Source organism: Chiloscyllium plagiosum, unplaced genomic scaffold (assembly GCF_037043375.1).
Source record: "Chiloscyllium plagiosum isolate Xiang-an unplaced genomic scaffold, Cpla_swu_hap1 HiC_scaffold_4, whole genome shotgun sequence".
NCBI lineage: Eukaryota > Metazoa > Chordata > Chondrichthyes > Orectolobiformes > Hemiscylliidae > Chiloscyllium > Chiloscyllium plagiosum.
This window is the reverse complement of record NW_028270142.1, coordinates 146,295,736-146,321,600: the sequence shown is the minus strand read 5'-3', so window position 1 is coordinate 146,321,600 and position 25,865 is coordinate 146,295,736. Positions and strand designations below refer to the sequence as shown.

Below are 25,865 nucleotides of genomic sequence, written 5' to 3'. Positions count from 1 at the left end.
TGGTTTTAAGAGTCAAGAACGAATAACAAAATGGCATTGCAGGAATGTGGGAATGGTGGATTGCTTAATTGTCTGTTCCACAAGATTATAGGTGGCCAGATTATCTGGGCTCATTGTACCCTATGCATGGAGCTTGTGAGACAGTAAGGTTTTTGGTGTGGTTGCATGCAGTTTTGAAATGGAGTATAGTTAGCATTTGCTGAAAATGTGTTGCTGGAAAAGCGCAGCAGGTCAGGCAGCATCCAAGGAGCAGGAGAATCGATGTTTCGGGCATGGAGAATGGCTCATGCCCGAAACGTCGATTCTCCTGTTCCCTGGATGCTGCCTGACCTGCTGCGCTTTTCCAGCAACACATTTTCAGCTCTGATCTCCAGCATCTGCAGTCCTCACTTTCCCCCCCATAGTTAGCATTTGGTCAAGCTTGAATGCAGTCAGTAATGGGGTCCTGCCTACATGATGTCATTGATTGGCACCGCCCTCCTTTGCTGCAATTTATTTTAAAGCAGTTAGCTGATGTAATCTGGTCACTTTCCCACTGACCCCATTCCCGCTATTGGGGTTTTCAAAACCAGTTCAGGGGTCTTCTCCACTATTTCCTCATGATATTGCCTCTTTAAAGGTGTGTGCTCAAGCCATTGTACAATGCATCTGGTCTGCTATAACAACTAGCCTGAACTAATTATCTCATGAGTTATCCATAGATAAATCTTTCACAGTGCCTTGAAGTCTCCCATTTCCCACAGGAGTTGAACTTTTGGCTCACACCCTGTACATCAAGTTACATTGAAATTGCAATACAGCACCACTCATTCTGTTTCCTCTGTGTCAAACTCTATATTGAAACAATTGCTGTTGTCATCAGCTATTACATATTGCATCTGCTTCTTTGCTCTGTAAATTAAAGCTATTGACTGATGTACTTGCGACTTTTGGCCATTTCATAATAACATCAATAAGGTGTCAGGACCTTCATTGACCCTGCTTGCAATTGATAATGACTTGTTTCACCAGCAGGTCAGTAATGGAGACCTCCTGCTGTATCATGTTGCCAACCTGTTGGTCTGTTTCACTGTACAATGCTGTCTCAAAGGAATTGTGGTACTTTAAGAATGCATGAAATCATTCTATGAAATCGCCCTATTTGGACAACCTCCCTAGGATGCCAGACTGTGCTCTGATCCATGTGACTGTAGAATATTTTCAGGTGATGTTGACAAAACTCCGGTAACAGTGTAATAGTAGACTGAATGAAGGATGTGGTTGTAGTGAGTTGCTTGCTGCTGAATATTTCCTCCCTTGATCAGATCCTTGACAGCCTTTGTGTCTTGCTCAGTCCCAAATGGGATATCCTGCTACAATATTGTTTGTTTACTTCTCCTCTTACACCTAATACTCCTTCCTACTTTCCTTTACTTCTATTGCAAACTAACCCTAACCTTCTCAGATATTTCTGGAGTACTCTCCTTGCTGGCTTGTGTGTACCAACTAGCAACTCCCCTCTTCTTTCCTATTGCTCTGTGACCTGCCTCCATGCAGATGTTCTGACCTGAGCCTGTGGCCATCTATGTCCTGAAGACCCTCTCCATTCTGCTACCAGTGGCAAAGCTTCCACCTGTATAATTTGTATTGTATTGTGTCTGAGTCTCTCCCCCTCACTTCCCCATGCCTCCACTTCCAAAACATACCCCTTCAAACCAGTCTTTTGGTCATCATTCTAAATCCCCACATGCAAATTTTTTTCGAGACATTTGAAGAGCTTTTGTTGTATTTTCTAGCCACATAAATACAGCTTGTTATCAGCTCTTTTCAGGCAGGCAGGGAAGGGGAAATGACTATCTGGAAGACCGATGAATACTGATATCGACTCTCTATCCAACTGCTTATCGCTGTTACTATAGGAATGAAGCATTGGCAGAAAGCTGTTGGAGATTGTGTACTTTGCTTGTGGCAGTTTGCATTGTAATCAAACTGCCAGCCATGAATTCTGACTTTACTGATGTTTAAGCACTTCTAAGTTACTGATCACAACAAAAGAAACATAATTTCCTGTCCTTAATAAAAACAATAAATGGTAGCCTTTTGCCCATAAGGATATGTGGGAGAATCGTGCTGAAGGCTTGATATTTAAAGCTCCTTTAAAAATGTCCCAAAGAACGCAAGTACAATTAACAATTTTGAATTGTGGCATGTATTTGTGTAAGACTGTGGTACTGTCACTGTGCTAGTAATCCAGAAACCCACCTCTGTGTTGTGAGGACTGGGCTTCAAGTCCCAAAACTGCAGCTGGTGAAACTTTGAATTTGTTTAATAAAAACTGAAATTATTAAACTAAGTGATGATGACCATGAGACTATTGATTGTTGAAAGTAATTCAACTGGTTCACTAATGCGCTTTGGGGCATGAAATCTGCCATTGTTGCCTGGTTTGACCTGTATGTGTCTTCAGAGCAATAGGAGTATTGTTGATTCTGGATCACTCTCTGAGACGGGCCGCGTGAGCCACTCTGTACCAGAACAGTTAGTGATGGACAACAAATGCTGGCCTTGCAAGTGATGTTCCAAATCCATGAAAGAATAATAATTTTAAAAGCCATGTTGTGCTCAGCAAGATGGGCAGCACGGTGGCACAGTGGTTAGCACTGCTGCCTCACAGCACCAGAGACCCAGGTTCAAATCCCACCTCTAGCGACTGACTGTGTGGAGTTTGCACGTTCTCCCCGTGTCTGCGTGGGTTTCCTTCGGGTGCTCCGGTTCCCTCCTATAGTCCAAAGATGTGCAGGTCAGGTGAATTGGCCATGCTAAATTGCCCGTAATGTTAGGTAAGGGGTAAATGTAGGGGGATGGGTGGGTTGCTCTTCGGCGGATCGGTGTGGACTTGTTCGGCCGAAAGGCCTGTTTCCACACTGTAAATAATCTAATCTAATCTAATCAAGATACTGTTCAGTGATTGATGCTAATTGTTCCAACCGTGACAAAATGATCTGGCTGATTCACTTGAGGCAGTGGGCTGCAATGGGACAGCAGAGGGAAGTGTTTCTCAGGAGAAAGTGGGGACTGTGAATGTTTCTCACACCTCTTTGTGTGCATTTCTGTCTAACCATGAAAAGTTGGTGTTGTATAAAGAAATATTATTATTTTGACGGTTTTCGGACTGTATGGAGCAAATGTCATCACATCATCAGTTGACAGAAAGCCAAAGGTGAAGCTGTTTGTACTGATCCTAAAAAAGGAGTCACCCTGAATGTCTCCTTAGAGTCAGAGAATCATAGAAATGTACAGCACAGAAACAGACCCTTCGGTCAAACTCGTCCATGCCGACCAGATATCCCAAACTAATCTAGTGCCATTTGCCACCACTTGGCCGTTATCCCTCCAAACCTGAAGAAGGGCTTATGCCCGAAACGTCGATTCTCCTGTTCCCTGGATGCTGCCTGACCTGCTGCGCTTTTCCAGCAACACATTTTCAGCAGCTTCCTATTCATACACCCATCCAACTGCCTCTTAAATGTTGCAATTGTACCAGACTCCACCACTTCCTCTAACAGCTCATTCCATACACGCACCACCCTCGATCCCTCTGTTTTCATTTTGCTCTGTAATTTTATTTCATTTACTTTATTTCTTTTTAAATTTTTTTTTCACTGTTCTGTACCTCTTATTTCTTGATTGTCTCTCTTTCTCTCGCTCCCCACTCTTTCATCACCTTTTTCCTCTCCTCTTCCCCCTTTGCTACCCTTCTCCCCTGTTTTCCATTTTGCCTCTGCTTCACCCATCCCCCCAATCCCCCATCCCCACATGTTTTGTCACATAGCACTGGCTTCAGCCTTGGTCATTCACAGCTCCGAACCTCCCTAATATCTCTCTATGCACTGCCATTATCACCTCTTTATTACTACCTTTGCTTCTGCAGCCATGACTCACCTTCTCTCAGCCTAGTATAAATACCTCCCCATTTCTCCCTTTTTTTAAGCGTTGACAAAGGGTTAGTTAGACTTGAAACATCAGCTCTTTTCTCTCCTTACAGATGCTGCCAGACCTGCTGAGATTTTCCAGCATTTTCTCTTTTGGTTTCAGATTTCAGCATCCGCAGTAATTTGCTTTTTTCTCAAATCCTCCAACCCTGGCAACATCCTTGTAAATTTTTTCTGAACCCTTTTAAGTTTCACAACATCTTTCCAATAGGAAAGAGACCATAATTGCACACAATATTCCAACAGTGATCTAACCAATGTCCTGTACAGCCACAAAATGACCTCCCAACTCCTATACTCAGTGTTCCGACTAATAAAGGAAAGCATACCAAACACCTTCTTCACTATCCTGCGACTCTACTTTCAAGGAGCTACAAATCTGCACTCCAAGGTCTCTTTGTTCAGCAGCACTCCCCAGGACCTTCCCATGAAGTGTATAAGTCCTGCTCTGATTTGCTTTCTCAAAATGCAGCACCTCGCATTTATCTAGATTAAACTCCATCTGCCACTTCTCAGCCCATTGACCCATCTGATCAAGATCCTGTTGTAATCTGAGGTAACCCTCTTCGCTGTCCACTACACCTTCAATTTTGCTGTCATCTGCAAACTTACTAACTATACCTCCTACGTTCACATCCAAATCATTTATATAAATGATGAAAAATAGTACACCCAGCACCGATCTGTATTAAAAAATATGGACACTTTTGAAGATGTCATCATCTATTTCCCCACGTTGTATATCTTCCATTGATGCGCCTCATCTTCTGCCTAGGAACCCTCCAACCACACGGGATGAATGTAGATTTCTCCAGCTTCCTCATTTCCCCTCCCCCCACCTTATCTCAGTCCCAAGCCTCGGATTCAGCACCGCCCTCTTGACCTGCAATCTTCTTCCTGACCTCTCCGCCCCCACCCTCTCTCCGGCCTATCACCCTCACCCTCACCTCCTTCCACCTATCGTATTCCCAACGCCCCTCCCCCAAGTTCCCTCCCCCCACCTTTTATCTCAGCCCGCTTGGCACACCAGCCTCATTCCTGAAGAAGGACTTATGCCCGAAACATCGATTCTCCTGCTCCTTGGATGGTGCTTGGCCTGCTGTGTTTTTCCAGCACCACATTTTTCAACTCTGGTACTCCAGCATCTGCAGTCCTCTCTGTGGAAAGGTTTGTTCAACAACAAGGACTTGCAGTGATATTCCCAATGATTTGGAGGGGCTGGTGTTGGACTGGGGTGGACAAAGTTAAAAATCACACAACATCAGGTTATAGTCCAACAGGTTTATTTGAAAGCACTAGCTTTCGGAGCGCTGTTCCTTCATCAGGTGGTTGTGATGAAGGAGCAGCGCTCCAAAAGCTAATGCTTCCAAATAAACCTAGTGGGACTATAACCCGGTCTCGTGTGATTTTTAACAGTGATATTCCCTGTTTGCCAGCAAGAAAATGACCCAAGGAGCTCCCCTGTGGCTCAGCTACAGACAAATGAGCAGCAAAGAGAGAAGGTGAGGCCAAAATGTTGATTATGTAAATCTTAAGGAGATTTTTAAAGATGGAAGAAAGAGGTGGAGTACCTTATGGTAACACTTGAGGTACTTTTGGGTTTGCGTCATTGGCATAAATTGTGCAACTCTTACTTGGGTAAGTGGTTCCACAGTTACCGGCAGTCCTCTGAGTAACTAAGCAATTGTTCTTGTTGACTGTATTAGATATGAGGCTTATTCATTTATGTGGGATTTGTTTTCTTACACTGACTGTTCAACTGCAGGTAACTATTATTGTACTACCTTTATTTAGTCTTCCTCCAGCAGACAAGTGAGGATGATACAAGAAAATGCTCTGATCAGCAATGCTTCTCAGATTATTTGTTCCCTGTTGATGCAATAGATATGTCCTCAGGCCTATGGGAGAGATGAGGGGGTTAGAGTCCTGTGGGAGCATTCATCTCATTTGCATAATTCAAATTCACAGAGCAGCTAATTCTTCACAGGGGCTTTTCAACACAGCAAAGGACATGGCTACTTTAAAAGAATTTCCAATTTAAAGGGGCAGTGCAGTTTTTAGCTCCTTGTTGGAGCTCAGTTGTATCCTCAGAAATTGCAACCCCCCAGTGGTTTGGAGGCACTGTTTGGGAGGTGAAAATGTGTTGCTAGAAAAGTGCAGAAGGTCAGGCAGCATCCAGGGAACAGGAGAATCGACGTTTTGGGCATAAGCCCTTCTTCAGGATTCCTGAAGAAGGGCTTATGCCTGAAACGTCGATTCTCCTGTTCCCTGGATGCTGCCTGACCTGCTGCGCTTTTCCAGCAGCACATTTTCAGCTCTGATCTCCAGCATCTGCAGACCTCACTTTCTCCTCGAAGATTGTTTGGGAGGCCCAGTGCCAAAGTAAAATTTCCAACTAGATAGTAGGAGTGGGACAAAAGGTTTTAGGAAACTATGATGAGTCATTGGAACTGCATTTCAAGTCATTCTACTTGATAATAGAGCTAATTTTTTTTCATCCATTAATTGGATCTGGCTATCATTATCTGTCTAGGTCAGCATTTATTGCCCATCCCTAACTACCCTTGAACTGATTGGCTGGCTCGATCCTATTCAGTTGTGAGTCAGCCATGTTGCTGTGGGTCCGAGGTTACATGTGGACCAGACCAGGTAAGGATGGCAGATTTCCTTCCCTGGGGCATATTAATGAACCAGATGAACTTGTACAACTCATGACAATAGTTCCCAGTATACCAGCATTTTTAACAGACTTTTATTGAGTTCACCATCTGCCATAGTGTGATTTGAACCCATATCCCCAGAACATTAGTTCTGGATTCTCGATTTACCAGTTCAGCAACATTACCACTACACTGCCCACTTTGTATAAACTACAATAATTTGATCTTTTAGCATTAGGGTCCCAACTCTACAAGAGGTTGAATATCTACCTTGTGACTAAGCCTTATTAAAATGTATTCTGCCTGTTAAAATACTTTCAAATAATAATAAATGTTTACTAGTCACTAACAATAATATCTGCAGAAAGCTGGCCGGAATAATTATACCTATTGCTATAGGAACAGGGCTAGGCCGTTCAGTCCCTTGATGCTGTTCTGAAAATGCATGGAAATCATGGCTGATCTGTGGCTTGGCTGCATATATCCGTCTTGCCCCTTAATAACTTTAACAAACAATTATCTATTTCAGATTTAAAATTAATAACTGATCTAGCATCAAATTGGGCAAAGAACGAAAGAATTAGAATATCCCTTGTACTCTGATTTGCTGCTGAAATGTTACTAATCCTGAAGGTTCCTTAGTCTTCAATCTGGATGGGTATATGAATAGGAATGGTTTGTCAGGATATGGGCCAAATTCTGACAGATGGGACTAGATTAATTTAGGATACCTGGTCAGTGGGGGTGACTTGGACCAAAAGATCTGTTTCCATGTTGTACATCCCTAAGTCCCTTTGTGCTTCAGATTTCTGAAGCCTTTCCCCATTTAGAAAATGGCCTCTATTATGCAACAAAGTGCATAACCTCACACTTTCCCACATTTTATTTCCATCTGCCACTTCTTTGCCCACTCTTCTAGCCTGTCCAAATCATTCTGCAGCCTTCCCACTTCCACAACAGCTTTCTGTCTCCCTTTTTTTAAAATAATAATTTACCATCACAAGGAGCCTCAGCTTTTTGCAATTTATATCGATGTCTTAGATGAGAGGAGCAAAGGCAAGGTGGCTAAATTTGCAGATGTTATAAAGATAGGCAGTAAAATATTTTGTGAAGACGACATGCAGCAGGAAGCAGATGTGCTTTCCTTTATTGGTCAGAGTATTGAGTACAGAAGTTGGGAGGTCATGTTACAACTGTACAGGAGATTGGATAGGCCAGTTTTGGAATATTATGTGCAGTTCTGTTCTCCCTCCTATAGGAAAGAAACTTGAAAGGGTTCAGAAAAGATCTACAAGGATGTTGCCAGGGTTGGAGGGTTTGAGCTAGAGGGAGAGGCTGACTAGGTTGGGGCTGTTTTCCCTGGAGTGTTGGAGGCTGAAGGGGTGACGTTACAGAGGTTTATAAAATCATGAGGGGCAATGATAGGGTAAATAGACATGGTCTTTTCGTTATGGTGGGGGAATCCAGAGCTAGAGGGCATAGATTTAGGGTGAGAGGGAAATGATTTAGAAGAGATCTAACTGGCAACTTTTTCATGCAAAGGGTGCTGCATGTACAGAATGAGCTGCCAGAGGACGTGGTGGAGGCTGGTACGATTACAGCATTTAAAAGACATCTGGATGGGTTTAGAGGGATATGGGCCAAATACTGGTAAATGGGACTAGATTCATTTAGGATATCTGATTGGTATGAACAAGTTGGACTGAAGGATCTGTTTCCGTGCTGTACATCTCTGTGAGTCAATGAGCGGCAAAAATTTGGCTTATGGTGTATTATGTGGGAAAACTATAAACTGTTGACTTTGGCAGGGAGAATGTAAAAGCACAATCTTAGAGAGTCATAGAGTCAAACTTATCAGAAGTCAGGGTCAGTTGGATAATCAACATCTAACAATGGGACTGAAATTCTAACTACTGTGTTATAAAGTGCCACAGAGACCGTTTGTTCCTTAGAAAAAATACCTTTGTCAATAAAATTAGAAGGTAGGCCTATCTTGTAAGCTGATATATTTATGTGGAATGCAACCGTTTGTCTTAATAGAACTGGTTCCATCTCTCTCCACTACACAGTCCCCCCAACCCTGGAGGCTCCTTCACATGGTTCCTTCAGTTCTGAATCTTTTAATTCTGCTATATGTATTTATTTACAGATATATTTGATGATATTGAAACCCCTAGTTCCAGACTATAAAGGAGAAGCCTCTGCCCTGTACAAAGCAGTTAAAAAGCAAAATACTGTAGTATCTGGAAATCTGAAATTTTAAGTACACAGAAATTGCTGGAGGATCCCAGTAGGTCTGGCAGCTTCTGTGGAGAAAGAAACCGTTAACACTTTGGGTCAGGTCTAACTCCTCAGAACCTGTATGTGATACTCTCTCAAAGCAAAAAAATAATTACAAAACACCAGGTAATGGTCCGTCAGGTTTGTTTGGACTATAACCTGGTGTTGTGTGATTTTTAACTTCGTCCACCCCAGTCCAACATTGACACCTCCACATCATATCTCTCAAAGTAATCATCCTTCTTTCATTAAAGTAGTGATATAAAAACTACGTTTCAGCAATATTGGGTGTCACAGTGGTTAGCACTGCTGCCTGACAGTGCTAGGGACCCAGGCTCAATTTCGGCCTTGGGCAACTGCCTGTGTGGAGCTTGCACATTCTTCCTGTGTCTGTGTGGATTCCCTCCGGGTGTTCCAGTTTCCTCCCGTAGTCCAAAGATGTGCAGGTTAGGTAGGTTAGCAATGGGAAATGTAGGATTATGGGGATAGTGTAGTGGGAGTGAGTTTGAATGGGATGTTCTTTAGAGGATTGGTATGGGCTGAATGGCCTGCTTCCATGATGTCAGGATTCTATGAATATTCTTCAGTCAAATTTTTAGAGGCTTGAAATTATCTTCGACTTCTGAACAGCCAGTTAGCCAATCAATCAGCCTGTCCAAGGGATTTCATGCTGTGACCTCCAGCCTTGCACTTTTGGATTCCATTTTAAAACCAACGACATTGATAAACTGGTAACTCTCGGTTAGTTTGCACTTAGGTTTTTCTAACTGAATAATCCCCTTATCCTTTTCAGTTTAATCTCTCCTTGTGAGTCCATGTCAGCATGTCTCTGTTGTAAAGTATTCCCCACCTCTACACCTGAGAATGTGTGAAATGAACACTACTTCTGGCTAACTTTACAACTTAACTTTAAAGTCAGAGTTGAAAAGTGTGCTGCTGGAAAAGCACAGCAGGTCAGACAGCATCCGAGTAATGGGCATATGCTTTTCTCTGGGATATTAAGCCTAGATCAAGTCCCACTAACCACAGAGGTAAGTCTCAACATGTACACTTTTAATGAAGCATTTACAAAATCTTGAATATAGTTGTGTTAGGAGGTACACACGTGTAGATAAGTAAAGATGAGGAAAGATAAGACACAGACTCCAGTATCATCCGACAGCAAATGATTTTCTAGACCATAATACTCACAGCTTTCAATCCAAAATCTGAAATACAAAGCTGAAATCTTATTACTGGCGGAACTCAACACTGGAGCCCCCCAGGGATGCGTACTCAGCCCCCACTGTACTCACTGTATACCCATGACTGCGTCGCCAAATACAAGACTAATGCCATTTACGAGTTCGCTGATGACACCACCATAGTTGGTCGAATCTCAGATGGCGATGAAACAGACTACAGACAGGAGGTGGAAAACCTGGAAAAATGGTGCACTGAGAACAACCTAGCTCTCAATGCCAGCAAAACCAAGGGACTCATTACTGACTTTCGGTGGGATGTTACTCAAGCCCCCCTACACATTAACAGCACAGAGATGGATTGAGTGTAGAGTGTCAAGCTCCTGGGAGTGGTCATCAGCAACAAGCTTTCTTGGACTCTTCATGTGGACGCACTGGTTACAAAGGCCCAACAATGTCTTTTCTTCCTCAGGCAGCTGAGGAAATTTGGCATGACAGCGAATACCTTTGCCAACTTTTATAGGTGTGCCATCAAGAGCATTCTGTCTGGATGTATCACTGACTGGTATGGCAACTGTACCATTCAAGATTGGAGACGGTTACAGAGAGTGGTGAACACAAAGGCCAACCTCCCATCTATAGAATCCATCTTGATCTAGACTAAATATCCCAGGGAAAAGCATATGCCCATTACAACACACCCCAAAGTGATATTTAATCAACTGCAGTTAGCTAGGATAGTGAAGAAGGTGTTTGGTATGCTTTCCTTTATTGGTCAGAGTATTGAGTACAGGAGTTGGGAGGTCATGTTGCGGCTGGACAGGACATTGGTTAGGCCACTGTTGGAATATTGCGTGCAATTCTGGTCTCCTTCCTATCGGAAAGATGTTGTGAAACTTGAAAGGGTTCAGAAAAGATTTGCAAGGATGTTGTCAGGGTTGGAGGGTTTAAGGTATAAGGAGAGGCTGAACAGGCAGGGGCTGTTTTCCCTGGAGTGTCGGAGGCTGAGGGGTGACCTTATTGAGGTTTACAAAATCATGAGGGGCGTGGATAGGATAAATAGGCAAAGTCTTTTCCTGGAGTGGTTGATCCAGAACTCAAGGGCATAGATTTAGGGTGAGAGGGGAAAGATATAAAAGAGACCTAAGGGGCAACTTTCTCAAGCAGAGGGTGGTACGTGTATGGAATGAGCTGTCCGAGGAAGTGGTGGAGGCTGGTACAATTACAACATTTAAGAGGCATTTGGATGGGTATATGAATAGGAAGTGTTTGATTAGATTAGATTACTTTACAGTGTGGAAACAGGCCCTTCGGCCCAACAAGTCCACACCGACCCGCCGAAGCGCAACCCACCCATTCCCCTACATTTTACCCCTTGACCTAACACTACGGGCAATTTAGCATGGCCAATTCACCTGACCCTGCACATCTTTGGACTGTGGGAGGAAACCGGAGCACCCGGAGGAAACCCACGCAGACACGGGGAGAACGTGCAAACTCCACACAGTCAGTTGCCTGAGGCGGGAATTGAACCCGGGTCTCTGGCGCTGTGAGGCAGTAGTGCTAACCACTGTGCCACCGTGCCGCCCACGGTTTGGAGGGATTTGGGCTGGGTGCTGGCAGGTGGGACTAGATTGGGTTGGGATATCTGGGACAGCATGGACGGGATGGGCCGAAGGGTCTGTTTCCGTGCTGTACACCTCTTTGAGCAGCAGGAGAGTTGACGTTTTGGCCACAAGCCCTTCACCCTTTCTCCTTTTATAAAGTCAGAGTCCACCAGAAAGAGGCAGAGACTATATTCCCACAAAATCAGCAATGACCCCCCCCCCCCCCCGTGGACAGTTTGCCCCGATACCCTTTGGTTCCGGGTACCGGGTCCCTTTAAGAGAATGTGGGAGCCTGTCCCTTTAAGAATACGGGGCCGATCTCCCTAAAATGGTCATATTGGTGACGTCTGCTGGCACGTATTTCCGGTGTTGACGTGTTTCCGGCCTGTTGCTGTGGTGATGCTGCTGTCGGTGGGCGCCCGGGGCTTGAGCTGCGGCCGGAGGGTCAGGATCCGCGGGGCGTGGGGGGCCCCGGCCCCGGTCCCCGCCCCCTCCCCGGCCCCGGCCCCGGGCCGCGGAGCCCGCCGCGGGAGCGCCATCCCCAGCGCGGCCACTCTGGGTAAGAGGGGATCCCGATACCCCCCCTCCCTGAGCTCACACCGCCCCGTGCGGATCCCCACCACCCGGGGCCGGGGTCACGGTCAGGGTCACGGTCAGGGTCAGGGTGCACAGCGGGGTCCATGCAGGGAGTAATCCAAACCTGACCCGCTGTGATCTTGCCCCCCCTCCCCCCCCCCGTGTGATCTTGCCCCCCCTCCCCCCCCCGTGTGATCTTGCCCCCCCTCCCCCCCCCGTGTGATCTTGCCCCCCCTCGCCCCCTGTGTGATCTTGCCCCCCCTCGCCCCCGTGTGATCTTGCCCCCCCCCCGTGTGATCTTGCCCCCCCTCCCCCCCGTGTGATCTTGCCCCCCCTCCCCCCCCGTGTGATCTTGCCCCCCCTCCCCCCCCCGTGTGATCTTGCCCCCCCTCCCCCCCCCGTGTGATCTTGCCCCCCCTCGCCCCCTGTGTGATCTTGCCCCCCCTCGCCCCCTGTGTGATCTTGCCCCCCCTCGCCCCCGTGTGATCTTGCCCCCCCCCGTGTGATCTTGCCCCCCCTCCCCCCCGTGTGATCTTGCCCCCCCTCCCCCCCCGTGTGATCTTGCCCCCCCTCCCCCCCCCGTGTGATCTTGCCCCCCCTCCCCCCCCGTGTGATCTTGCCCCCCCTCCCCCCCGTGTGATCTTGCCCCCCCTCCCCCCCCAGTGTGATCTTGCCCCCCCTCCCCCCCGTGTGATCTTGCCCCCCCCAGTGTGATCTTGCCCCCCCTCCCCCCCGTGTGATCTTGCCCCCCCCCAGTGTGATCTTGCCCCCCCTCCCCCCCGTGTGATCTTGCCCCCCCCCCCCCGTGTGATCATGCCCCCCCCCGTGTGATCTTGCCCCCCCCGTGTGATCTTGCCCCCCCCCAGTGTGATCTTGCCCCCCCCCCCCCAGTGTGAGCTTGCCCCCAGTCTGCCTCTTCGATCTGACCCTCCATTCCCACCAATCTGCCCCATTATACTCCACATGGGACCCCATTTACCTGATTCTGGACTCTCTCATGATTGTGATTACCACTGATTTCCTTACTCTCTCTGACGTACTGTTTTCTGATTTCCTTCTCTCCAGCATTTGTCGCTGCCATCCAGTTGTTCTCCCGCCATGAGAGTGAGCAAGAGAACCCTGAGGATGAGATCATCCTGCTGATCAAAAAGGCCAAGGTTCGGAATTGTCTGTTTCTTTCTCTTTCTTCCTCCCTGTGCCAATTCAAACGTTGTCATCTCATCGACAACAGCCTGTGTGCGAGTCAAAGGGCAATCTTTCTACTCCCTATCTCAAAGCAGCAGTCAGTCATCTGGATTTCCATTCTGGCCCAAATGACACCCCACCTTCACTAGGAGGAATAAACCAGCACCAGCCTTCCAGCTGGTAACTAACCCCAATACATAATACAACTGCTAATGTCACCCCTGAATTTAGAAACGGGAGAAAACAAAAAATGGTAACTGGAAGTCTGTGACCTTAACATCTGTTATTGAGAAAATGTTAGGACCTGTGAAAGGATGTAATAGCAGATAATTTAGAAATATGACCAAGCAGCAGTAAGATGGTTTCAATTAAAGGGAAGTCTGACCTGATCACTTTTTTAGAATTTTTCGAGGAAGTAATGAGCAGAATGAAGTAAAGGGAAAATTGAAAATGTGATCTATTCAGAAGGTGCTGACCTGCTGTTCTTTTCCAGCACCACACGTTTGGACTCCAATCTCCAGCATCTGCAGTCCTCACTTTCTCCTACTTAAGAGGAGACAGTTTAATCCTGTGGATAGAGAACTGGCTAACTAACAGAAGACAGACAGTTTGGATAAGGGAGCATTTTCAGATGGCAAATATTAACTAGTGGAGTGCCACGGGGTCAATGCTGGGCCTGTAATTATTTACGATATATCACAGAATGGTTATGGCGCAGGCGGATGCTATTGGGCCCGTCATGTCTGCGTCACCTCCTCAAATGGGTGTCATTATCTAGTGCTGATCCCCCACATTCTCCCCCATACTCTTGCACACTACTTATATGCAAGTAATCATCAAATGCTGACTTTAATGCCTCACCGTGGGTGGCATGGTGGCACAGTGGTTAGCACTGCTGCCTCACAGTGCCAGAGACCCATGTTCAAATCATGCCTCAGGCAACTCAGTGTGGAGTTTGCACATTCTCCCCGTGTCTGCGTGGGTTTCCTTCGGGTGCTCCGGTTTCCTCCCACAGTTCAAAGATGTGCAGGTCAGGTGAATTGGCCATGCTAATTTGCCCGTAGTGTTAGGTGAAGGGGTAAATGTAGGGGGATGGGTCTGGGTGGGTTGCTCTTAGGCGGGTCAGTGTGGACTTGTTGGGCTGAAGGGCCTGATTCCTCACTGTAAGTAATCTAATCTAATTGAATCTGCCTCCACCACATTTCCAGGCTGTGCATTCCAAACCTTAACTACTCACTGTGAAAAAGAATTAACTCCCATCACATTTGCTGCTTTTGTATGTCACTAAATTTATGATGTGGAGGAGCTGATGTTTATTTTGAAGCACTAGCTTTCAGAGCACTGCACCTTCATCAGGTGGCTAGTGGGGCAAGATCATACGACACAGAATTTACAGCAAAAAATCAGTATCGTGCAATTAAAACAATATATTGAACAAACCTAGATTGTTGTTAAGTCTTTCATCTTTTAGAATGGGTTGCAGGTTTCAGTTCATTAAAATGTAAATCCCAGAACTACTTTTAAGTCACATTCTCATGATAACTTAAGATTTTATAAAACTGACATCTCAGTTCAGACAATGTCTTAAAGGTATGAGGTTAGAGTCTGTCTGTATCCCAATCTTGAGTTAGAATGGTTCTATTTCCAAAGTAGGAATTAATAAAATGTTGTATGGATTGACTGCCTGCAGACTGTGTGCTTTTTGAGCAAAAACAGATGTATCTGCAAATGCAAATTCACCCCATAGACGCGCGCGTGTGTGTGTGTGTGTGTGTATATGTATACATGCACACATGTGTGGGAGAGAGTGAGAGTGTGTTTGAGTGTGTGCATGTGTGTGATGGAGTATAAAGCTGTGTGAGGGTGTGTGTGAGTGTGGGGCATGTATGTGTGTAATTCCTACTTTGGAAATGGAACCAGTCTGACTCAAGATTGGGATACGGACAGACTCTGACCTCACACCTTTACTGCATTGTCTGAGCTGAGATGTCACTTTTTTTTTAATATATAAAACCTTAAGTTATCTTGAGAATGTGGCTTAAAAGAAGTTCTAGGATTTACGTATTAATGAACCAAAATCTGCAGCCCATTCTAAAAGATGGGTTTGTTCAATGTGTTGTTTCATGACACTGATCTTTTGCTATAAATTCTGTGTCTTATGGTCCTGTTCCACAGCTATCTGATGAAGGAGCAGCGCTCCGAAAGCTAGTGCTTCCAAATAAACCTGTTGGACTATAACCCGGTGTTGTGCGATTTTTAAATTTGTTGTCTAATTTTTGTTCCTTTTACGAGTGGAAGGAACTTCTGACCATCCACTCTCCAGCCCTTTCATGATATTATTATAGTATTAATTGCTTGGATGAAGAAAGTAATGTATTGTAGCCAAATTTGTGGACAGCACAAAAGTAGGTGGGAAGGCTAATCGGGAAGATGATGCAGAGTCTGCAGAGACCTATAGACAGGTGAAGCAAGTGGGCAAAAACCTGACAGATGGAATATTATGTGAGGAAAGGTGAGGTTATGCACATTGGCAGGAAGAGTAAAGGAGATGAATATTATTTAAATGGAGAGAGGCTGCAGAAAGCTATAGCACAGAGAATTTTTGATTCCTCCTGCATGAATTTCAAATTGCTAGCATCCAATCAATCGGTAATAGGGAAAGCAAATGCAATCTTGGCCTTTTTTAACAAGGAGAGTGGAGTGTAAAAGTGGGGGATATTTTTCTTAAACTTTAGGGTGGGAGAGGAAAGATATATAAGAGAACCTAAGGGGCAACTTTTTCACTCAGAGTGGTGCGTGTATGGAATGAGCTGCCAGAGGATTTGGTGGAGGCTGGTACAATTACAACATTTAAAAAGAATCTGGATGGGTATATGAATAGGAAGGGTTTGGAGGGATATGGGCTGGGTTCTGGCAGGTGGGACTAGATTGTGTTGGGATATCTGGTCAGCATGGACCGGTTGGACCAAAGGTTCTGTTTCCTTGCTGTACATCTCTATGACTATCCAAGGCACTAGTCAGACCACAGCTGGAATGCTGTGAGCAGTTCTGAGCCCCTTAACCAATGAAAGACATACTGGCCTTGGAGACGTTTTAGGGAAGGTTCGCTAGTTTGATCCTGGGTAAAGGCAGACTGTTTTGTGAGATAGATTGAGTAGGATGGGCCTGTACTCATTGGAGTTGAGAAGAATTTGAGAGGTGACCTGTTGGAACATACATGGTTCTTAGGCGACTTAACAGGGTAGATGCGGAGAGATTGTTTCCGCTTCTGAGAGAGTCTAGAACCAGAGGACATAATTTAGAAATAAGAGATTGTGTGGGTGTCACTGTACCAGGTGTGGAGAGAATGAGAGGAAAGTTGTGGTTTTAGGGGTCTGCAATGCCATTGAACAACTAAACTCATGCTCTCTGTCCACTGTCCAGTTTGGGAAACCCACAGCAGATGTTGGAGCAGTTTCCAAGCTGCTTCTCTGGGCTGGACAGTTAGAACATAGAAGAATACAGCACAGTACAGGCCCTTTGGCCCTCGATATTGCGCCGATCCAAGCCCACCTAACCTATACTAACCCACTATCCTCCATATACCTATCCAATGCCCGCTTAAATGCCCATAAAGAGGGAGAGTCCACCACTGCTACTGGCAGGGCATTCATGAACTTACGACTCGCTGAGTGAAGAACCTACCCCTAACTTCAGTCCTATATCTACCCCCCCTTAATTTAAAGCTATGCCCCCTTGTAATACCCGACTCCATACGCGGGAAAAGGTTCACACTGTCAACCCTATCTAACCCCCTAATCATCTTGTACACCTCAATCAAGTCACCCCTAAACCTTCTTTTCTCTAATGAAAACAGCCCCAAGTGTCTCAGTCTTTCCTCATACGATCTTCCTTCCATACCAGGCAACATCCTGGTAAACCTCCTCTGCACCCGTTCCAGTGCCTCCACATCCTTCCTATAGTATGGCGACCAAAACTGCACACAATATTCCAGATGCGGCCGCACCAGAGTCTTATACAACTGCATCATGACCTCAGGACTCCGGAACTCAATTCCTCTACCAATAAAAGCCAGTACGCATATGCCTTCCTCACCGCACTATTTACCTGGGTGGCAACTTTCAGAGATCTGTGTACATGGACACCAAGATCCCTCTGCTCATCCACACTACCAAGTATCCGACCATTAGCCCAGTACCCCATCTTTTTGTTATTCTTCCCAAAGTGAATCACCTCACACTTAGCTACATTGAATTCCATTTGCCACCTTTCTGCCCAGCTCTGCAACTTCTCTATATCCTGCTGTAACCTGCCACATCCTTCTTCACTGTCAACAACTCCTCCGACTTTCGTATCATCCGCAAACTTGCTCACCCAACCTTCTAACCCCTCTTCCAGGTCATTTATAAAAATGACAAACAGCAATGGTCCCAAAACAGATCCTTGCGGAACACCGCTAGTGACGGCACTCCATGAAGAAACTTTGCCATCAACTACTACCCTCTGTCTTCTTCCATCCAGCCAATTTCTAATCCAAACCTCCAACTCACCCTCAATGCCATATCTCCGTATTTTCTGCAGTAGCCTACCATGGGGAACCTTATCAAACGCCTTACTAAAATCCATATATACCACATCTACCGCTTTCCCCTCATCAACCTCCTTAGTCACCTTCTCAAAGAACTCAATAAGGTTTATGAGGCACGACCTGCCCTTCACAAAACCATGCTGACTATCCTTGATCACATTATTCCTATCCAGATGTTCATAAATCCTATCCCTTACAATTCTCTCTAAGACTTTGCCCACAACAGAAGTGAGACTCACCGGCCTATAGTTACTAGTATAGTTATAGTTCTTGTGTTGCCTCTGGTAAGACACTGTTTCTGGATCGCGGAGGGAGGTTGGTTGGCTCCAGTTAACCTGCGCTGACTCTCAACAGCTGAGTGCCATGATGGGGGAGCTGGAAGATGCTGACCATTATTTACACCAGGCCCTAAAGCTCGCCCAGCAGTCACAGAATAACCAGGCTGTCACCTACACCTTCATACAGGTAAGCAGCACGGGCCTAGGGTTCAAAGGCCACAGAGGGGAGGGGGGGGTGCAGGGTCTAACCTGAGAGGTTTACAGGGACATGGAGCCTGTTGGGAGTGGGGAGCCGTCCCGGGGAGTGGGGTGTTGTCCCGGGGGAGTGGGAAACCTGTTGGGAGTGGGGTGTTGTCCCGGGGAGTGGGGAACCTGTTGGGAGTGGGGTGCCGTACTGGGGAGTGTGGTGCCTGTGGGGGAGGGGGGCGGTGCCGTCCCGGGGAGTGGGGGGGGTGGGGGGGGGGGGGTGCCGTCCCGGGGAGTAAGGTGCTGTCTCTGGGGGTGGGGTGCTGTCTTTGGGACTGTGGTGCCTGTTGGGAGTGGGGTGTCTGTGGGGAGGGGGGGTGCCGTCCGTTGGGGGGGGGGGGGGGGGGGGTGCCGTCCCAGGGGGTGCTGTCTCTGGGAGTGTGGTGTCTGCGGGAGGGGGGGTGCCGTCCCTGGGAGTGTGGTGCCGTCCCTGGGGGTGCTGTCTCTGGGGGTGGGGTGCTGTCTCTGGGAATGTGGTGCCTGTTGGGAGTGGGGTGCTGTTTCTGGGGGTGTGGTGCTGTCCCGGGGAGTGGGGTGCCTGAGTGATCTCCAGCCGATCTCCGGTCCCCCAGTGCTGTGACCCTGTTCTGGTGGATGTTGTTTCCCAGTGTGCCTGTTTTCATGCCCAGGAGCTGAATAGGAGTTGGGTTCTTTGTGTTTTGTGGACACATCTGCCAGTGCAGGCAAGCCATCACCTGCTGAGCATTTGTTTGCTTCAGTTTTAGAACAGCTTTGTCAGACATAACCAGAGGCTGCAGCCACAGGGTGTGAGTGACAGTCTGTACGTTGTGTTTTATGGACAGGCATGTAGGTAGCCAGCTAACCTGGAACTTGCCCCAATGCTTGATCAAGGTATATTGTGGTGACATGGATACATTATCCAGGCTGCCACTTCAATTGCCATACGGAGGGAGCCCCGCACTGTCGGAGGGTCAGTGCTGAGGGAGCGCCGCACTGTCGGAGGGTCAGTGCTGAGGGAGCGCCGCACTGTCGGAGGGTCAGTGCTGAGGGAGCGCCGCACTGTCAGAGGGTCAGTGCTGAGGGAGCGCTGCGCTGTCGGAGGGTCAGTGCTGAGGGAGTGGGCACTGTTGGAGGGTCAGTGCTGAGGGAGCGCCGCGCTGTCGGAGGATCAGTGCTGAGGGAGTGGGCACTGTCGGAGGGTCAGTGCTGAGGGAGTGCCACACTGTCGGAGGGTCAGTGCTGAGGGAGCGCCGCACTGTCGGAGGTCAGTGCTGAGGGAGCGCTGCGCTGTCGGAGGGTCAGTGCTGAGGGAGTGGGCACTGTTGGAGGGTCAGTGCTGAGGGAGCGCTGCGCTGTCGGAGGGTCAGTGCTGAGGGAGTGGGCACTGTTGGAGGGTCAGTGCTGAGGGAGCGCCGCGCTGTCGGAGGGTCAGTGCTGAGGGAGTGGGCACTGTTGGAGGGTCAGCGCTGAGGGAGCGCCGCACTGTTGGAGGGTCAGCGCTGAGGGAACGCTGCGCTGTCGGAGGGTCAGTGCTGAGGGAGTGGGCACTGTCGGGGGGTCTGTGCTGAGGGAGCGCCGCACTGTCGGAGGGTCAGTGCTGAGGGAGCGCCGCGCTGTCGGAGGGTCAGTGCTGAGGGAGCGCCGCGCTGTCGGAGGGTCAGTGCTGAGGGAGTGGGCACTATCGGGGGGGTCTGTGCTGAGGGAGCGCCGCACTGTTGGAGGGTCAGCGCTGAGGGAGCGCTGCGCTGTCGGAGGGTCAGTGCGGCACACAACTTCAACTTAACGTCTATTCTTAGAAAAATGTAAGCTGTCTGTTTGTCGCTAATTGCGACTGAAACACAAGGATATTTATTTTGCCTGCAGACTGGGTCCTTTTTTGCATAAATGTATCTTCTTGCACAAGCAAATAAAGCAAGTAATGAGTCTGACTGTTAATCATCAAGTTTACAGAACAGAAGGAAGCCACTGAACCCATTGTGTCTGTACCAGCTCCTGAATGAGCTCCCCAGCTAGTCCCGTTCTCCAACCCAATATCCAGAATCATCCCTGTCAAAGCGATATGCAGCTCTTTGTTTTTGAAACCTTCTACGAAATCTGCCTGCAGCACTTCCCAGGCAACACATTCTAAATCCTATCAAGACCATAAGACATAGGAACTGAAATTAGGCCATTCTGCCCATCGCGTCTGCCCCACCATTCAATCGTGGCTGATAGGTTTTTCAAACCCATTTTCCTGCTTTCTCCTGGTATCCTTGGATCCCCTTGGCAATCAAGAACTTATCTATCTCTGTTTTAAATATACTCAATGACCAGGCCTCCACAGGCTTCTGCAGCAATGAATTCCACATATTTATCACTCTCTGAATAAAGACAATTTCTTCCCCACTCTTGCTGACAATTTTGAAATTGTGATCCCTTGTTACTGACATACCAGCCAGTGCAAACAGAATATCGTTCTGCACCCTATCCTTCATCATTTTGAACATCTCAAAACAGTCTCCTCTTAATCTCCTCTACTTCATGAAGAATAAGCCTAATTTCCTCTAATTTTTTCCCTTCCATAGAGTTTCAGGTGAATTCTTAGTGCAGTCAAGTGTTGTCCAAAGCAGAATCGCATCTGTTGTTGTTGACTGTGTGCACAGTTTTGCAGGCTTTGGATGCTCATGAAATGCCGCATTAGCCCTGAACAGTATTCCGTGTGTACACAGCCCTTTCCTCAGTGATCGAAAGAGGCATAATTAGTACAGTTGATCCCTGCTAAGTCTCCACTCCAAGGGTTTTACTCACTTGCCTGGCTTGAATTTAATCAGTTAATAAGAGTTAAGAGTTCCTTCAGGGCCAGCTCTAGTGTGATCAGTCAGCACCCTCTTTTGCATACTGTAGAAATCATTGCTTCCCTCTGTTTAATCAGTCTGCTCAGATTTGCTATGACACTGTTCAGAGGCACGAGAGACTGGAGGTAGGGACACTGTGACTGCACACCAAAGCTCTCTTGCTTCCTTTCTGAAGCTGGGTTTTCTTACATGAGAGAGAACGAGAATTTTCTGGACAGGACCTTCAGCGAAGTCATTACACAGAGCATACCAGAAGGGAGATGACGATAAGGAAGGAAGAGATTCATGTACAAGAGACCCTGGGGGAAGTACCTCTCGTGAGCAGGTTGACTCTCTTGTAAACTGTTGAGACAGATGACACTGCCAGTCCGAGAGGCAGACCGGTCTGCCAATCCAAAATTGGCGTGGAAGCAGAGCCAAGGAGTCAGACATCATGCATAGCTGCGGTAATAGGGGACTCCACAGTGAGAGGGACTGAAAAGGGTTTCTGCAATAACAGGTGGGATTTAAGGATGGTGTGCTGCCTTCCTGGTGCCAGGATCCAGGACATCACCAACAGAGTGCAGGGAATCCTCAAGGGTGAAGGTGAGGAAGCCAGAGGTGATGGTGTAAGTGACGTCGGGAAGAAGAGGAGGGCCATTCCACAGTGGGATCTCAGAGAACTTGGAAGAAAGCTGAAAAACAGGACTTCCAGGGAAGTTATCTACGGTTTGATTCCAGTTCCTCAGGCTGGAGAGGGCAGGAATAGGGGGATAATGGACTTGAATGTGGGGCTGCGGAACTGGTGCAGGAAGCAAGGATTTAAATTCTTGGATCACTGGGGTATGCTTTGTGGTAAGGATAAATTATACAAGAGGGACGGGTTGCACCTTAATAGGTGGGGGACCAGCATTCTGGCAGGCAGGTTTGCCACTGCAACACAGGGGTGTTTAAACTAAGGTGTATGTGGGGGAGGGGGGGGTGGGGGTGGGGGAGGGGACAAACTAGAAATTCAAGAAGGAAGTTAAAGGGAAAGTGAGGATGAGAGAAGTTAAAAAAGACAACAGAATCAACAGAGCAGAAAACTCAAGAAGGGATCATACAGTGTGGTCAAGTGAAATAGGGATTGATAGGAAGGGTGAGGGGAGTAACAAATTAAGAATATTACATATGAATACACGAAACAAGAAATAAGGTAGATGAGCTTGAGGCTCTTTTGGAAATTGGCAGGTACGATGTTGTGGGGATAACTGAGACATGGCTTCAAGTGGACAGGGCCTGGGAAATGAATATTCAAGGCTATAGAGAGTCATGGAGTCACCCAGGTGTACAGCACGGAAACAGATCCTTCTGTCCAACTCATCCATGCCGACCAGATATCCCAACCCAATCTAGTCCCGCCTACCAGCACCCAGCCCATAACCCTCCAAACTCTTCCTATTCATATACACATCCAAATGCCTCTTAAATGTTGCAATTGTACCAGCCTCCACCACACTCTCTGGCAGCTCATTCCATACACGCACCACCCTCTGTGTGAAAAAGGTGTCTCTTAATTCTCTTTCTATCTTTCCCCTCTCACCCTAAACCAATGCCCTCTATTTCTGGACTCCCCGACCCCAGAGAAAATACTTTGTCTATTTATCTTATCCATACCCCTCATGATTTTATAAACCTCTATAAGGTCACCCCTCAGCCACTGAGACTCCAGGGAAAACAGCCCCAGCCTAATCAACCTCTCCCTATAGCTCAAATCCTCCAATCCTGGCAACATCCGCAACATCCTTGTAAATCCTTTCAAGATTCACAACATCTTTCCTATAGGAAGGAGGCCAGAATTGCGCACAATATTCTAACAGTGGCCTAACCAATGTCCTGTACAGCCACAACATGACCTCCTAACTCTTGTACTCAGTACTCTGACCAATAAAGGAAAGCATACCAAACGCCGCCTTCACTATCTTATCTACCCGCGACTTCACTTTCAAGGAGCTATGAACCTACAGTCCAAGGTCTCTTTGTTCAGCAACACTCCCTAGGACTTTACCATTAAGTGTATAAGTCCTGCTAAGATTTGCTTTCTCAAATGCAGCACCTCACACTTATCTGAATTAAACTCCATCTGCCACTTCTCAGCCCATTAGCCTATCTGATCAAGATCCCATTGTAATCTAAAGTGATCTCCTTCGCTGTCCTCTACACCTCCAATTTTGATGTCATCTGCAAACTTACTCACTATATCTCTTATGCTCACATCCAAATCATTTATATAAATGATGAAAAGTAGTGGACCAAGCACCACTCCTTGTGGCACTCCACTGGTCACAGGCCTCCAGTCTGAAAAACAACCCTCCACCACCAACCTCTCTCTGCCTTCTACCTTTGAGCCAGTTCTGTATCTAAGTGGCAAATTCTCCCTGTATTCCGTGAGATCTAACCTTACTCACCAGTCTCCCATGGGGAACCTTGTTGAACGCCTTACTGAAGTCCATATAGATCACATCTATTGCTCTGCCCTCATCAATCCTCTTTGTTACTTCTTCAAAAAACACAATCAAGTTTGAGAGACATGATTTCCCACCCACAAAGCCATGTTGACTATCCCGAATCAGTCCTTGCCTTTCCAAATACATGTACATCCTGTCCCTCAGGATTCGCTCCAACAACTTGCCCACCACCGACGTCAGGCTCACTGGTCTGTAGTTCCCTGGCTTGTCCTTACCACCCTTCTTAAACAGTGGCACCACGTTAGCCAATTTCCAGTCTTCCGGCACTTCATCTGTAATTATCGATGTGCTATTGAAAGAACAGATTGACGGGCAGAGGGGGTAGGGTGGCCCTGTTGGTGAGGAATGATATTCAGTCCCTTGCGAGGGGCTCATAGAATCAGGAGGTGTAGAGTCAGTATGAGAAATTCTAAGGGGAGAACGACCCTAATGGGAGTTATCTACAGGCCCACAAACAGTGGTTTGGATGTAGGGTGTAAGTTGAATAAGGAGCTGAAATTGGCCTGTCGCAGAAGTGTTACTACAGTTGTTATGGGGGATTTCAACATGCAGGTAGACTGGGAGAATCAGGATGGTACTGGACCTCAAGAAAGGGAGTTTATGGAGTGCCTCTGAGATGGATTCTTAGAACAGCTTGTACTGCAGCCTACCAGGGAGAAGGCAATTCTGGATCTGGTATTGTGCAACAAACTCAATTTGATCTGGGACCTCGAAATGAAGGAACCATTAGGAGGTAATGACCAGAATATGATAAGTTTTTATCTGCAATTTGAGAGGGAGAAGGGAGAATCAGAAGTGTCAGTATTGCAGTTGAACAAAGGGAACTATGGAGCTCTGAGGGAGGAGCTGGCCAATGTTCAATGGTTCAATACCCGAGCAGGGATGGCAGTGAAACAACCATGGCAGGTATTTCTGGGTATAATGCAGAAGGTACAAGATCAGTTCATTCCAAAAAGGAAGAAAGATCCTAAGGGGAGGCAGTGGATGATGAGGGAAGTTAAGGACTGTTTTACGATAAGAGAAGTATAACATAGCAAAGATGAACGGGAAGCCAGAGTACTGCGAAACGTTTAAAGAGCGACAAAGGATAACGAAAAAGGCAATATGTGGAGAAAACATTAAGTACGAAGGCAAACTGGCCAAAAATATAAAGGAGGATAGTAAAACCTTTTTAGGTTTGTGAAAAGGAAAAAAAAATGGTTAAGACTAAAATTGGGCCCTTGAAGACAGAAACAGGTGAATTTATTATGTGGAACAAGGAAATGGCAGAAGAGATGAATAGGTACTTTAGATCACTGGGGAAGACACAAGCAATCTTTCAGATGTAATAGTGGCTGAAGGACCTCGGGTAATGGATAAACTGAAGGGAATTTATATTAGGCAGGAAATGGTGTTGGATAGACTGTTGGGTCTGAAGGCTGATAGATCCCTGGGACCTGATGGTCTGTATCCCAGGGAACTGAAGGAGGTGGCTCTAGAAATCGTGGACGCATTGGTGATCATTTTCTAATGTTCTATAGATTCAGGATCAGTTCCTGTGGATTGGAGTGTGGCTAATGTCTCACCTTTCAAGAAGAGAGGGAGAGAAATAACAGAATTACAGACCAGTTAGCCTGACGTCAGTGGTGGGAAAGATGCTGGAGTTCATTATAAAAGATGAAATTACGACACATTTGGATAGTAGTGACAGGATAGGTCACATTCTGCATGGATTTTATGAAGGGCCAATCGTGGAATATTTTGAGGATGTAATTATGAAGATGGACAAGGGAGAGCCAGTGGATGTAGTGTACCTGGACTTTCAGAAAGCCTTTGATAAAGTCCCATATATGAGATTAGTGAGCAAAGTTAGAGCACATGGTATTGGGGGCAAAATACTGACTTGGATTGAAAACTGACTGGCTGACAGGAAACGAAGAGTAGTGATAAATGGCTTCCTTTCGGAATGGCAGGCGGTGACCAGTGGGGTACCACAAGGTTCGGTGCTGGGACCGCAGCTGTTTACAATATAC

General features: G+C 46.8%; 1 protein-coding gene across 1 annotated transcript in view; it reads left to right on the top strand.

Annotated features, from left to right (window-relative positions):
- The first annotated feature begins 12,098 nt into the window (after positions 1-12,098).
- Positions 12,099-25,865, top strand: part of ttc19 (tetratricopeptide repeat domain 19) — a 30,183-nt gene continuing 16,416 nt past the window's right edge. The window contains exons 1-3 of the mRNA XM_087986766.1: positions 12,099-12,258; positions 13,341-13,432; positions 18,403-18,513. Of these exons, the coding sequence (XP_087842892.1) occupies positions 12,099-12,258; positions 13,341-13,432; positions 18,403-18,513 (363 nt within the window). The remainder of the gene's footprint in view (positions 12,259-13,340; positions 13,433-18,402; positions 18,514-25,865) is intronic.